This window comes from Nicotiana attenuata, chromosome 10 (genome assembly GCF_001879085.1).
Source record: "Nicotiana attenuata strain UT chromosome 10, NIATTr2, whole genome shotgun sequence".
NCBI lineage: Eukaryota > Viridiplantae > Streptophyta > Magnoliopsida > Solanales > Solanaceae > Nicotiana > Nicotiana attenuata.
The window spans coordinates 11,561,166-11,574,431 of NC_031998.1; the positions used below are offsets into that span (position 1 = coordinate 11,561,166).

General features: G+C 36.4%; 1 protein-coding gene across 1 annotated transcript; it reads left to right on the plus strand.

Moving 5' to 3' along the window:
* LOC109233578 (wall-associated receptor kinase-like 20) lies at positions 7,187 to 7,714 on the plus strand. Its single transcript, XM_019399463.1, has one exon. The coding sequence runs from the start codon at positions 7,187 to 7,189 to the stop codon at positions 7,712 to 7,714; it is 528 nt and encodes a 175-aa protein (XP_019255008.1).

Genomic DNA, 13,266 nt, shown 5'->3' on the forward strand with positions numbered 1-13,266 from the left:
ATAACACTGCCATAGAGATGGACATATCTACTATCTCACTTAAACCATCGGATATTCATAGAGACAAAAAAGATACTCTATTAACGGAAAATCCACCTATCTCCTACAAAGACAAATTAATTAGGGGAGAGGTAGACATGGACGTTAGCATGGACACAACTGATCCCTTTTCCAATACCCTATCATCCCCCACCTTAGACAAGACTTCAAAGGACCCACTATCTTCAAAAGAAATTAGAATCTCCCTCTCACAAGATGACAGAAATCGTATGTATTTGCCTTGGCAATACTCTATAATTATCAAGCTTCAAGGTAAAAGAATACTACATCAGATCCTTAGGAAGAAGGTCCAGAAACTGTGGAAAGTGAAGGAGCACTTTCCCTTAATTGACCTAGGAGCTGATTACTACGTTGCAGAATTACAAAAAAAAAAAAGAAAAAAAAGAAAAAAAAAAGATAGTATGTTGACAATCCTTCAAAATGGTCCATGGTTCATATTTGGACATTTTTTATCATGTCAAAGATGGGAACCAAATTTTGTTGCATCTGGGGAAAAACAATCCCTTACTGCAATATGGTTTCGCCTACCAAACCTTCCTACTGAATTTTATGATGGATCTATCCTTTAAAAAATTGGAAACTCAATAGGTTGATTGTTAAAGATTGATGCTTGTACATCAGCAACCTTAAAGGGACGTTATGTCAGATTATGTGTGAAATTACTAAGGGACCAACCGGTGGCAAAATTCATCTATATAGAAGACTATAAACAACATATAGAATATGAAGGAGGAAAATTTGTGTGCAAACTATGTGGTATGATAGGCCACACAAGTATTAATTGCCCAAGCATATTAAATACTATGCCAGACAAACTAACACTGAAAAGCAGCCACAAACAACCAAGAAGATCACAAGTCACACATGCACCAAAAGAATAATTGCTGGCACACAGTGTCGTTCCAAAGATCAAGAAAACTGCAGAATAAGAAATCAGTGGAAGACAAAGAAGCTCAGCTGGAAGCAGCTATTGACGTTAAATTATTCAATGCAGCTACAGGTAAGTATATCAATACCCAGAAATTAAAATTTGTTACCAAAGATACTGCTTCGTCTAGCAAAAGCATTAAAAAAAAAACCATTCCAGTTGTCAAATACCACCATTCCCTCTAAATAAGAACAAACTAATGATTTTCAATTAGAAAGCCGTTTCTCTAAGCTGTATGATGAGTCCATGGTTTTTCCAAACCACACCAATAAGAATAACTCTTTATTAAATAATAATAACAGCTTGCATGATAGTATTAGGGATTTGGACATGTTAACTGAGGAAGACCCTAAGCCCATTGCCACGCCTGTTAACACTATTACTAATAAGCCTCATATGACAAATCAAGTAATTAACCTATCTAATACCCGTACTACTAATGATATAATTAGTTCTATAAAGCTTGTCATTACCGTTACAAATTCGTCCAATAGAAAACCACACCTGTCTTCAACACCTCCTCTTAATAGCCAAATGTTGGATGGTATGCGCCACGTGCCAAATCCCATGCATGCAAAATCTTGCATTATATCCTCTACGCTAAGCCACTCAAATTGCATGCAATTAGATACAATCATTCCCTACACTCCAATCTCTCCTATTTTAATTAACAGCAACCACACTGAAAATGCCCAGAATTCCCTTAAACAGCCGGAGAAGATATCGTCCGATCCAAATCCTCCGTCACCAACGTCCCTCCAACATGAAAATTCTTCCTCCACTACCCCAACAACTCCAAAATCCTCCGATAATATATGTTCAACCTCCACTTTCACAAGATCACCATCCAATGTCGTGGATAGAAATAGGACTAATGGTGAGGGGTCTAGTGTTCAATGCAACAGTCAATGGCCAAAAGAGTGTGATTCTAATACAAAGCCCACGTTACCTAGCTCAACTTGTGGCCGAGGGAATTCACCTAGCAATTAACAATTATATGAACCATGTATGGGTGAACAACATCCTACAACCATTAGCTCCACAACTAAACCCAAACCTTGTGCGAGAGATGAGAGCACAATGGAATCTACCCCCTCACTTCAATCCAGTCCCAACTCTTCCACAACATCTAGGCTTAGACTTTCCCTTCTCCCACCAAAAGCCTTAACTGCCTTGAACCCAATCTTCATGCAATGGGAAGCACCTCATCAAGCACCACCCCCTCAACCACAACCACAGGACCCCAACGTGCAAATGCATATGGGGGAAATGAACCCCAATCCTCCAGTAGCTCCAAATGCAGGCAACCTAATGGAAGAAGAAATAATCGAACAAATAGACTTAATAGGAGAATAGGTGGTGGAATTATCAAACCTAAACAAGGTAAAAGTGTTCCTATTCAAGAAAACACAAGAGAAGAGGCACATACTTGCATGCCCTCGAAGCCTACACAAATACTCAATGGACATTCGTCCCCCACATGATCCAACGGTGGGCAACATGCAATGATCCTAGTTCCTTCTCTAAGGAGAAATTCATCTACCCCTTGGGACTTGATGGAAAATGGCCATGCTCATGCACAAGAATATAATATGATTAGTCCCATCAATTTCATTATATGGAATATTAGGGGGGATAATGATGATATTAGGAGGAATTTTAGAGAGCTAATGGTGCACCACAAATCATGTGTGGTCACTCTTCTTGAGACCAGAATGTTATCCCATGTTACTCTTCTAAATGAATGTGGATTCTCCAATATGATTGAAGTTCCAGCTGATGGACAAGCAGGTGGTATGGTTGTTCTATGGGACCATGCTAAGGTCAATGTTCACAACTTTGTTCGTAAGAATCATGCCATTGAGGTACGTCCTATTAGATCAATTTGGTTATTTTCATCAATGTATGCTAGCACTAATTATTTAATTAGAGATCAAATGTGAAAAAAATATTGAAAACATAGCTGATAATTATAAAGGGTCATGGCTAGTAAGGGGATTTTAATGATGTTTTTAGAACAAAAAAAAAATTAGGAAGTGATCATTGAACCATAGACGAGTTCTTAAATTATGGTCTAGTCTAAATTACTGTAATTTAGTTGATCTTGGTTATAAAGGTATTAAATATACTTGGTCTAACCATAGATTCAATAATAACAGTCTCATTATGGAATGCCTTGACAAAGTTTTTGGAAACGATCAGTGGATCCAAACCTTCCCAAATGCTTCTATAACTCACCTTCCTAAAACACATCTGGAACATAATTCATTACTCATTAATCTTATACCCAAGCAGTACAATATTTTTCCTAAACCTTTCCGTCTAGAACCCTTTTGGTGTAAGCATCCACAAGTTAAAGATGTTGTATCTTCTGCTTGGACTAACAATGACTACATCGTGGTTTCATCGACCTTTAGAGACGATGTCACTACTTCGAAAAACAACACATTTGGTGATATTTTTAATAAAAAGAAGCGTATTTTAGCGAGGCTTAATGGTATTCAAAACTCGTCGGCCTATCACTCAAGCTCTTTCCTCCACAATTTGGAAGCTACCTTAAAACTGAAATTCAATAAAATCCTAAAAATTGAGGAAGACTACTGGAAACTACGCTCAAGAATACATTGGCTTAATGAGAGGGATGAAAATACTAGATATTACCACATTATGGCTACCAAAGGGAAAAGAAGGAAAAAATTGTTTTCTTTAATAATAATTGGATCGATGATCCTAGAGCCATTCTTAATCATACTAGAGATTACTTTAATAAGATTTTCACAACTTCACATGTCTCCAGTGATTGGAATGCTATAAGAAATGATCCTAAATTTTTTAATGACATTGACCTATCATCACTAGATAATCCCCTCACAAATGATGAGATTATTAGGGCATGTTTCTCCTTTAAGCCTTACAAAGCCCCAGGCCCGGATGACCTTCACCCTTTTTTCTTTCAAACTATTGGAACATTGTTGGCAAATCAATTATTAGCCTTTGCCAAGAAGCTTTCAGTAATGGAAATATTCCTAAAGGTATAAATGATACCCTCCTATGTCTTATCCCTAAAATTCCAAATGCGAACAACTTAAAGTATTTTAGGCCAATTGGACTTTGCAACACTATTTACAAAATTATTACCAAAGTCATTTCAAATCGATTAAAGCCCTTCCTAAACGGTCTCATTATCCTCTATCAATCTAGTTTTATAAAATATAGAAAGGCTAGTGACAATGCTATTATTATTCAAAAACTTATATTCAAAATGAATAGATACCGTGTTAATAATCACAATATGTTCTTAAAAATCGACCTCGAAAAGGCTTTTGATTGCCTTGAATGGTCCTTCATCTATAGAGCTCTCACCTTCTTTAAATTCCCACCAAACATTACTAATCTTATTATGAATTGTATCTCCTCAACCATAATTTCTATCCTAGTTAATGGCTCAAGAACTGATTACTTTGTCCCTACAAGGGGTTTAGGCAAGGTGATCCGATGTCTCCATTCTTATTTATCATTTTTATGGAAATGCTTTCCACTCTAATCAACCACAAAGTAGATATGGGTTGTTGGGATCCAATAACTATAGGAAAAAACAACTCTCAATCTTTTGTAATCGCTGTCTTATCCTATGACTATGAAGGACCTGTCTACCTAATTAAGAACATTAGCAAAGATGCATGCTCTAGGCTTGCATCGCTTGGAAATAAAAATGTCCTACGTGACATTAGTAGTTTTTGTAGTAGCCAAGTATGTAATGTATCTTTGGACAATGCTAACTATGTAAACTCTATTTTGTGATATTTATATAATAGATCCCTGCTTATCAAAAAAAAAAAAAAAAAAAGAATAGCATATTTTTCTTTTTGAAAATTACTTAATGTCATCATTCCCATATTACCGTACCCTAAATGACATGAATGGTTAAGATCCTCCTGATGTAAAAGTTAATTCTTTTATACAAAAAGAGAGAAAACGAAAAGACACATAAAACTCTCAAAATCACTCATTTTAAAACATAAGTATAATATATTTGACTCCTATATCAAAAAAAAATTCTTTAATTTCATGAACTCCCTGAACGAATAAAAAACCTACACGTAAAACGGGAAGGTGGAAGTAATTTTTACCATAGAGATTTGTTTATAGATGAAACGTTATGCTATTGTGGGTTTTGATAATTTACCAAACTTTCTCAAAGATCCAAATAGGAACCAGATGTGATCAGTTTCTTTGGGAGTGTTACGATATGTTACTTCATGTCTTGATGCCTGGCCAAATGTTTGCAAGGAACCAGATAAAGGACCAGATGCGATCAGTTCCTCAGTCGTCGTACAGTCAACTCTATAGTTATAAAAGTCGTCTCACTGTACCGACTAGAGCACAACAACTACTGCTAGAGACCAAACCAAAAAATATATTGTCCATATCTATTCACACATGCTCTCTCATATATAAACAACATGATACAACGTTTGACCTAACGCTTGCACATCTGAAAAACACACTCTCTCAAGTGCTAGCCGACACTATTCTCCAAGAGCATTCAAGAACAAAGTTGCTACAAACACAAGGACCAGATCTCAACACTGAAGATGTCTTAGTCCCTAGTTTGTTGTGTCTTTATCTTTCGTTCTTTACTTGTAATCCTACACATCTTTCAAGAAGTACTTTCGTAGGACAATATTCAACCGTTATTGTTTTTGTTTTGTTGACTAGAGTTAAAATGTGTTAGCTTTGTAATTGGGTTATTACAAAGAGCTTGCAATAGAGTTATTGTAAGGGGTGAGGGATAAGAGTTTAATTTCTAGATTGCAATAAGTTGTAATCTGAAGCAGCTCAGTATAGTGGAGTTGAAATCTTACTACGGTAGGTCGTGATTTTCAATCCCTTGAGTACGAATAGTTTTCCACGTGTGTCTTTTACTTTCTGTGTATTTACTGCGAGAACAGATAAAGAACCTGGTTCTCTATACTGTTTGATGGACTCCTATTTTCTATCAATAGAGAAAGTATTAATTGTGTTAATACTTTTTATACATCCAAGGCTATGATTTTAAGTCATAAATTCAGATTATGTGGACATTAAAATACTACAACATGCATGTGTAACATAGCATGCACGTAAAATAATGGAAGGAGATGAATGTATGGGTTAAAATCCGCCTTAAGATTATTCATGTCGAGATAACATTATGAGAGAGATCCTCAAGTCATCATTTAAGATGGTCCGAGAAGCCGCATAAGCCTGTGGTCGAGGAGAGCAGTAGTCAAGGCACCAACAAGGATCAAGGTCGAGATCGAGTATCGGCGACAGAGCTGTAACAACTAGTTTTCAAGATAGGATCTGAAAAAGAATATTCTAGTGGATATTCTAGCGAATATTTCTTACATTTGTACTATTAGGATTTCTTGGGAAGATATCCCATATAAATAGAAAAAGGAGATAGAATAGTGGAGCACGTGAGATTCATTCGTAAGAATAGCACTGAGATTCTTATCTACCCTTTACCATCATATCCGAGAAATCCTTGGTTATTCTAGGATTTGTCACTCAATCATTATCAGGTGGAAGGTTCATTTATTCCACCCTTTATTGATTGAGTCGATCGTTCCTCTTATCTACTTAGATGCCATTTATTATTGTTCATTGAATATTATATGTTACATCACTGTTCTTGATTTTTCAAAGCATTTATCACATAGTGTCACTGCAATCCGCATAAACACTTATCAACTACTTTTTCTGATATTAAGATCTAAGGATATTATTCTTAACTAGGATTAACCTTTGTTTATATAAATTTAATTATTTGAACCAAAATTTATATTTTTGATCAAACAATGAACTTATAAAAGCATTAATGCTTTGGTACTAGGAACAGCTAATAAGTTTATGTACTATTATCATGGTCCAAATAGAATATTAAAATCTGCTCTTGAACGCTACGACCCAAGACAATTGGGGGTGGCATCGCCTCTCCCCTGTGAGACGATAATGCACTAAACAAATTGCAGTTAAATACTCTTTTGCCTAACAACTAGTTAGCATATAAATATGTATAAATAGAAGTAGGAACTGCAGCTATTATTGCTCGTCGAAACATTGAAAAAGATTTAGCAATGGAAGTTCTGATTTTCCTTTTTCTCTTTTCGTTAACTTGTGTCAACAATTCTTGAATGTCCAAAATGTGGCATCATGGATGTGCCATACCCTCTTAGTACTAGTGATAAATGTGGGAATCCAAGCTACAAAATTCACTGCAAAAATGGTAGCTTAGAGTTCTTGTCTGCTGAAGGAATTTACTACAAAATCCTCAGCATAAACCCAAATGCATCTAGACTTATTATTAGTTCTCCTCTCATGCAGAATGACACTTGCAACTCTTTTGATCTTTCTGTAGGCGGCTTAAGAATTGATGAGAACTCTCCCTTCAATATATCGTCACGGAATACTGTTATGTTACTTAACTGCTCAGAGAGAATTCTTTTATCCCCATTGAACTGCTCTTTAAACAGTCCTTGCAGGAAGTTTGAGAATGAAGTTAAGGGTTGTAGAGATACAGTATGCTGCAGTTACCTGAAGGTGGATTCTAAGACTTCTCATAGAATTAGGGTTAGGGTTGGTGGCTGCACAGCGTATACTTCTGTGGTGGATTTGAAGGCAGGAGACTCTATCAATGCTTGGCAGTATGGCGTTGAGCTCCAATGGCTATCCCCTAAATGAAAATGGTTAGCTGTTGGTTGAAAGAATAATATAATGCTGCAATATAATTATTCTTAGTCTCTTCTCTAATTAGATCCAGTCTGCCTTATGCTGATAATTAACATCATGTGCTGATCTGAAAAGCACTTTTAAGTGTAGTAGTGATGTCTTTGAACATAAGTGTACCTGCAGTATAATTTCTGTCGTCATATCCCTCCTCTTTTGTTTTTTGATAATTAAAGATTTTATTTACCAAGTATAATTATGTACCATATCCCTCCTCTTATCTGCACGATAATGGTATTCTAGAATTTCAAGTTGAAAAGTCCTCACTCGCTACGCCCCACGAAATTTTCAACACGTCATAATGTTTATGTGGCTTGAGTTAAGTATCACAAGCTGTTTGAAAGGAAAATTTAAGTTATTTCATAAGTATGGTCACTGTTTCTTTGTGCAACGATTTTGAGGTAGGATTAAGCTGAAATATTTTGGTTTGCTTTAGATCATGTAACAAAAAGAATTTGGAGGAACATTTAAGAGTTGTGATGAGGCAGCGATGTTTGAAGGAAATTTAGTTACAGATACTGGTGGAATAAATGAGGGAATAAGGAACCAAACCCACCATTTATGCAAAGGTTCGTTATGTACGTAGTATTTTAGGATATAACTAGACAAGGCATTATTGGAGTTTTTTTTTTTTTTTTTTGGGACAAGAAACCATACCTCCAATAATACAAGCGAAAAAGGAATACAAGGGCGGGGTGTGGACAAAAAGGGGGTTGCCCTTCAAACAAATTAGCTCACAAAAAAAAAGGTACCATGATCAAATAAGGATTATAAAATTCTAAAATAAGGATTCTTATATATTCAAAGACCTTAACCTATACCCTTATTATGGGATCTGATTCTAAAATTTGGTAAACCAGACCTTAACCTATACACTGGCAGGGGAGTGCACCAACACTCTTTGCCACATCAGCGTCCAGAGGGGTAATGGCTCTCAAAAGGCCAAGTTGAGGAGGGTAATTAAGACCACGAATAGTTTAAGGCTGTAATTAATAATCCGTGTCAAGTTTAGGGAGATGGCAATGTATTTTGCCAAATTGAATAGAAAAGAATTCCCATTTATCATCTCAAGTCTGAGATTTGGGGAAAGTTAAAACTGTTCAGCGGTAAGTTAATAAGAGCAGCGGCGGAGGTAGTGTAATGGTGGTGGGGAAGATGGTATAATTAATGCTGTAACTTTCCACATTTTCTTTTTTTTTTCCTTAAGTTAATCCACGTGTCAGGATCTCATTGGCGTGTGACATTACACTTATCTGAAAAAACTGGTTAAAAATTAAAGTGGTGTGTATTTGACAGTACTTTTGAAAGGTTTAAGTATGTAGAGTTAGTGAACAAATGTGTAAGAGGAATTTGACTACATGGTCAAATGATCTTTTATGTATTATGCCTATTTAAATTTGTGATTGTTATTGAAAAGAGATACATAACAAAAATAGATAGAACAGCGACAGATGAAATTGTGCACATGAAACATCCACTGAAAGAGCAACTCCTTTAAATGACTGCAGTTAACTATATGTTGAAGAATATTGAGGGAAGATTAAAGTAGCATACTATAGGATTTGGTTCAAAATTTTATTAGTGCTCTCTCCTACTTTCACACTACGAAGAAAGCAACAAAGTTGTCGTTCTCTATATTAAAGTCTTGGTAGTTATGTTAGTTAGCATGGGGTACTTTAGTCTTTTTATCCTTATCACACATGTGACTCGTGTGAGGGGATTTTGTATAAAAGCAGATATTCTGCACTAACTGAGTTAGTTTTTGTAGAATAACAGAATTCATCTTCCTCTTCATATCTCTTCTTCTTTCAGCTATGTTCTTCTTCTTCTTCAGTGCATTCAATTGCGATTTAGTCTAGATCTCTACTCAGATTTTGTCATGGTATCAGAGCGGGCGATTTGAGATTAGATCAAGGATTTAAAAATTTCAATTAACAGTCATTGTTGAAGCTTGAGCTGGTCTATCATGGCGCAAACTGGTAATCTGCAAATTGATCACAATCACCCACTGTTTTCAACAAACAGACACTCCAAGGATAGCCTTGATTGATATCAAGCTTACAGGACCTAAGAATTACGCATTGTGGAGCAGATCAATGAGAATGGCATTGTTGGTGAAAAATAAGTTAGGGTTCATCGACGAAACCTGTTTGAAAAGCTCTTACATAGGTGAATCAAGGCATCAATGGGAACAATGTAATGTTGTGATGCTCTCATGGATTGGTCGCACTGTATCTGCTGAATTACAGCCTAGCATCATCTACGCTTCTGATGCAAGGAAGGTATGGAATGAATTTAAGGAACATTTTAACAAATCAAACCTTACTAGGTTTTATCACTTATGGACAACAATAGGAACTCTAAGACAAGGCACGGACTCTATAACAACCTATTACACTAAAATGAAGGATTTGTGGGATGAAATGGATCTAATGGTACCAGGAGCAGGGTGTGATTGTGAGGAAACTAGACCTTTTCTAGATCAGTTCAAATATTTACGCTTGTTACAGTTCCTTGTTGGTTTGAATGAAAGTTACAGTCATGTGAGAAGCCAGATTCTTCTGAAAACACCTGTATTAACTGTGAATCAAGCGTATGCACTGGCAGTTCAGGAAGAGAGTCAACGTAGACAAGGAACCTTTAACTATGCTAGCTGAAAGGGGATAGGGTATCAAGGCTACAAGGAAACCAGGTCTCATATGTGATTACTGTGGTTACAAAGGTCATTTGAAGGAGAACTGCTATAAGATCATAGGCTATCCATCATATTTTAAAAGCAAGAAGAAGCCTTAGAACATTAGAGTGAAAGGATATGCTAATGTATCAGCAGGAGAAGGAGGAAGTTCTGACACTACTTCTCATATACAAGGGCATTTCTTCACAGAAGATCAATACAAACAACTGATGAGCCTCATAAACAAGCCAGATCCTGATCCAGGTGAATGTCATACCTTAATGACAGGTATAACTTCTTTTTTGTTCAAGGCGTTTAACTATGATTGGATAATAAACTTTGGTGCCTTACATCATGTTACACCTTATAAGGAAGTACTAAACAATGTAAGAAAGATTGAAAACCAGAATAATAGTGTCGTGCAAGTTCCTACAAGAGGGAAATGTCATGTAGCACATACAGGAAATGTGAAGATATTAGAAGAATTGACACTGAAAGATGTACTACATGTTCCTAACTTTAAGTTTAATCTGATGTCAGTGTCTAAACTGACTAAGGAGTTGTCATGTTGTGCCGTATTTTTCCCTCATTTTTGTGTTTTTCAGGGTCTCTACAGTGGAAAGGTTCTGAGGATTGGTAAAGAACACAATGGTTTGTATCTGTTGAATAAAGGGATCAATAAGGAATTCCCAGCTATAGCATGAAGTATTATGCAAGTGCAGGAAGATTCAGCACTATGGCACCTTATATTAGGTTATCCTTTAACTGTTGCAATGCAACATATTCCTCTACTGAAGAATAAGATAGATGCCAAGACACAACACAGTTGAAGTATGTCCCTTGGCTAAGCAGAATAGACTTCCTTTCCAACTTAGTAGCAATAAAACTGAACAGATTTTTCAACTAGTGCATGTAGATGTTTAGGGTCCTCACAGGATACGAACAGATGACAAGAAACATTACTTTGTAACACTGGTTGATGATTTTAGCAGATATACTTGGATATCTTTGTTGTAGTCAAAGTGTGAGGTATTTGTTGTGTTGAAGGACTTCTTTACTATGGTGCAAAACCAATTTGGCTTGAATGTAAAAATGTTAAGATCATACAATGGTACTGAATTCTTTAATTCAAAGTGTAATGAGTTACTGAGTTCATTAGGCATAGTGCATCAAAGTAGCTGCCCATACACACCCCAACAAAATGGGGTGATGGAGAGAAAACACAGGTATATACTGGAAGTAGCTAGAGCATTAAAATTTCAGAGCTCTTTACCAAATAGATTTTGGGGTGACTGTGTTAAGACAACAGTTTACTTGAAAAACAAATGACCAACCTCTGTTCTATCAGGGAAATCACCTTATGAGGTCCTCTATAAGAAGCCAGCAAGCATTGAGCATCTGAAGGTTTTTGGATGTTTATGTTTTGCAAGCACTCTACCTAGAGGAGACAAATTTGCTCCAAGAGAAAGGAGAGCTTTATTGATAGGTTACTCAGAAACTCAAAAAGGTTACAGATTATATGATTTGGAGAACAGAACATTTCTAGTGAGCAGAGATGTTGTTTTCAGAGAAGAAGTATTTCCTTTCAAAGGAATGGCTTCAGACTTAGATGACATATTCCCACAAGATCCTCCTAGGCTAACACCTATTGAAATATCCTCCAATCCCAATACTTCTCAATCTCATTCTCCTGGCATCCCTGCACAAACTGAAGATATAACTCCAAATATCATACATACAAAACCACAAGGGCATTTACATGAAGAATTGGGTGCAGACAGTATTGATCAATTACCACCACTGAATCAGGAAGAGGCAAACATCAGCATGAATTCAGATCATTTAGCTGCAGATACAGTTGAGGAAGTTGAAGGCACTTCACCAGAAGAAGATGTAGTGGATGTAAGAAAATCAGGAAGGATCGCTAGACCACCTATATGGCTGAAAGACTATGTGACACCAGGGAAATTCACAAGAAATAGCCTATACCCCATTTCTCAAGGACTCTCATATGATAACCTCACTGCAGGATATCAGTCATATTTGAAGGCTTTCTCAGCACACATTGAGCATTGGTTCTTTTAAGGAAGCTGCTCAAGATAGCAGGTGGATTGAGGAAATGCAGCAAGAGATAAATGCATTAGAAGAAAATAACATATGGCAGCTGGTTGATCTACCACCAGGAAAACAAGCTATTGGATCAAAATGGGTTTATAAGATAAAACATAAAGCAAACGGAGAGGTGGAAAGATTAAAGAATAGATTAGTGGCTAAAGGCTACAATCAAAAGGAGGGAGTAGACTACCATGAGACATTCTCCCCAGTAGCAAAGATGGTAACTGTTAGAACTATCATTATCATTGATGCATCAAAAGGATGGAATTTACATCAAATGGACTTGAATAATGCCTTTCTACAAGGGGACATGTATGAAGAACTGTATATGGGATTACCACAAGGCTTTCACAAACAAGGGGAGAAGAAAGTTTGCAGGTTACTAAAATTACTATGGGTTGAAACAGGCATCAAGACAATGGAACATTAAGTTGACAGATGCATTGGTTACACATGGTTATCTGCAAAGTAATTATGATCATTCCTTGTTCAGCAAAAGGCAGGGTTCAGAATTGGTCATCATACTTGTTTATGTAGATGACATGTTGATCACTGGCAGCAGTCCTAAACTGGTTGATGATGCTAAGAAGACATTACAAAGTCAGTTCAAAGTGAAGGATTTGGGTGAACTAAGATACTTCCTTGGTATTAAGGTCCTTAGATCACAAAAGGGCATTCTACTAAATCAAAGAAAATATGCACTTGAATTGATTTCAAG

Coding starts and splice junctions, on each gene's coding strand:
- LOC109233578 (XM_019399463.1), top strand. CDS start 7,187: ATGGATGTGCCATACCCTCTTAGTACTAGTGATAAATGTGGGAATCCA.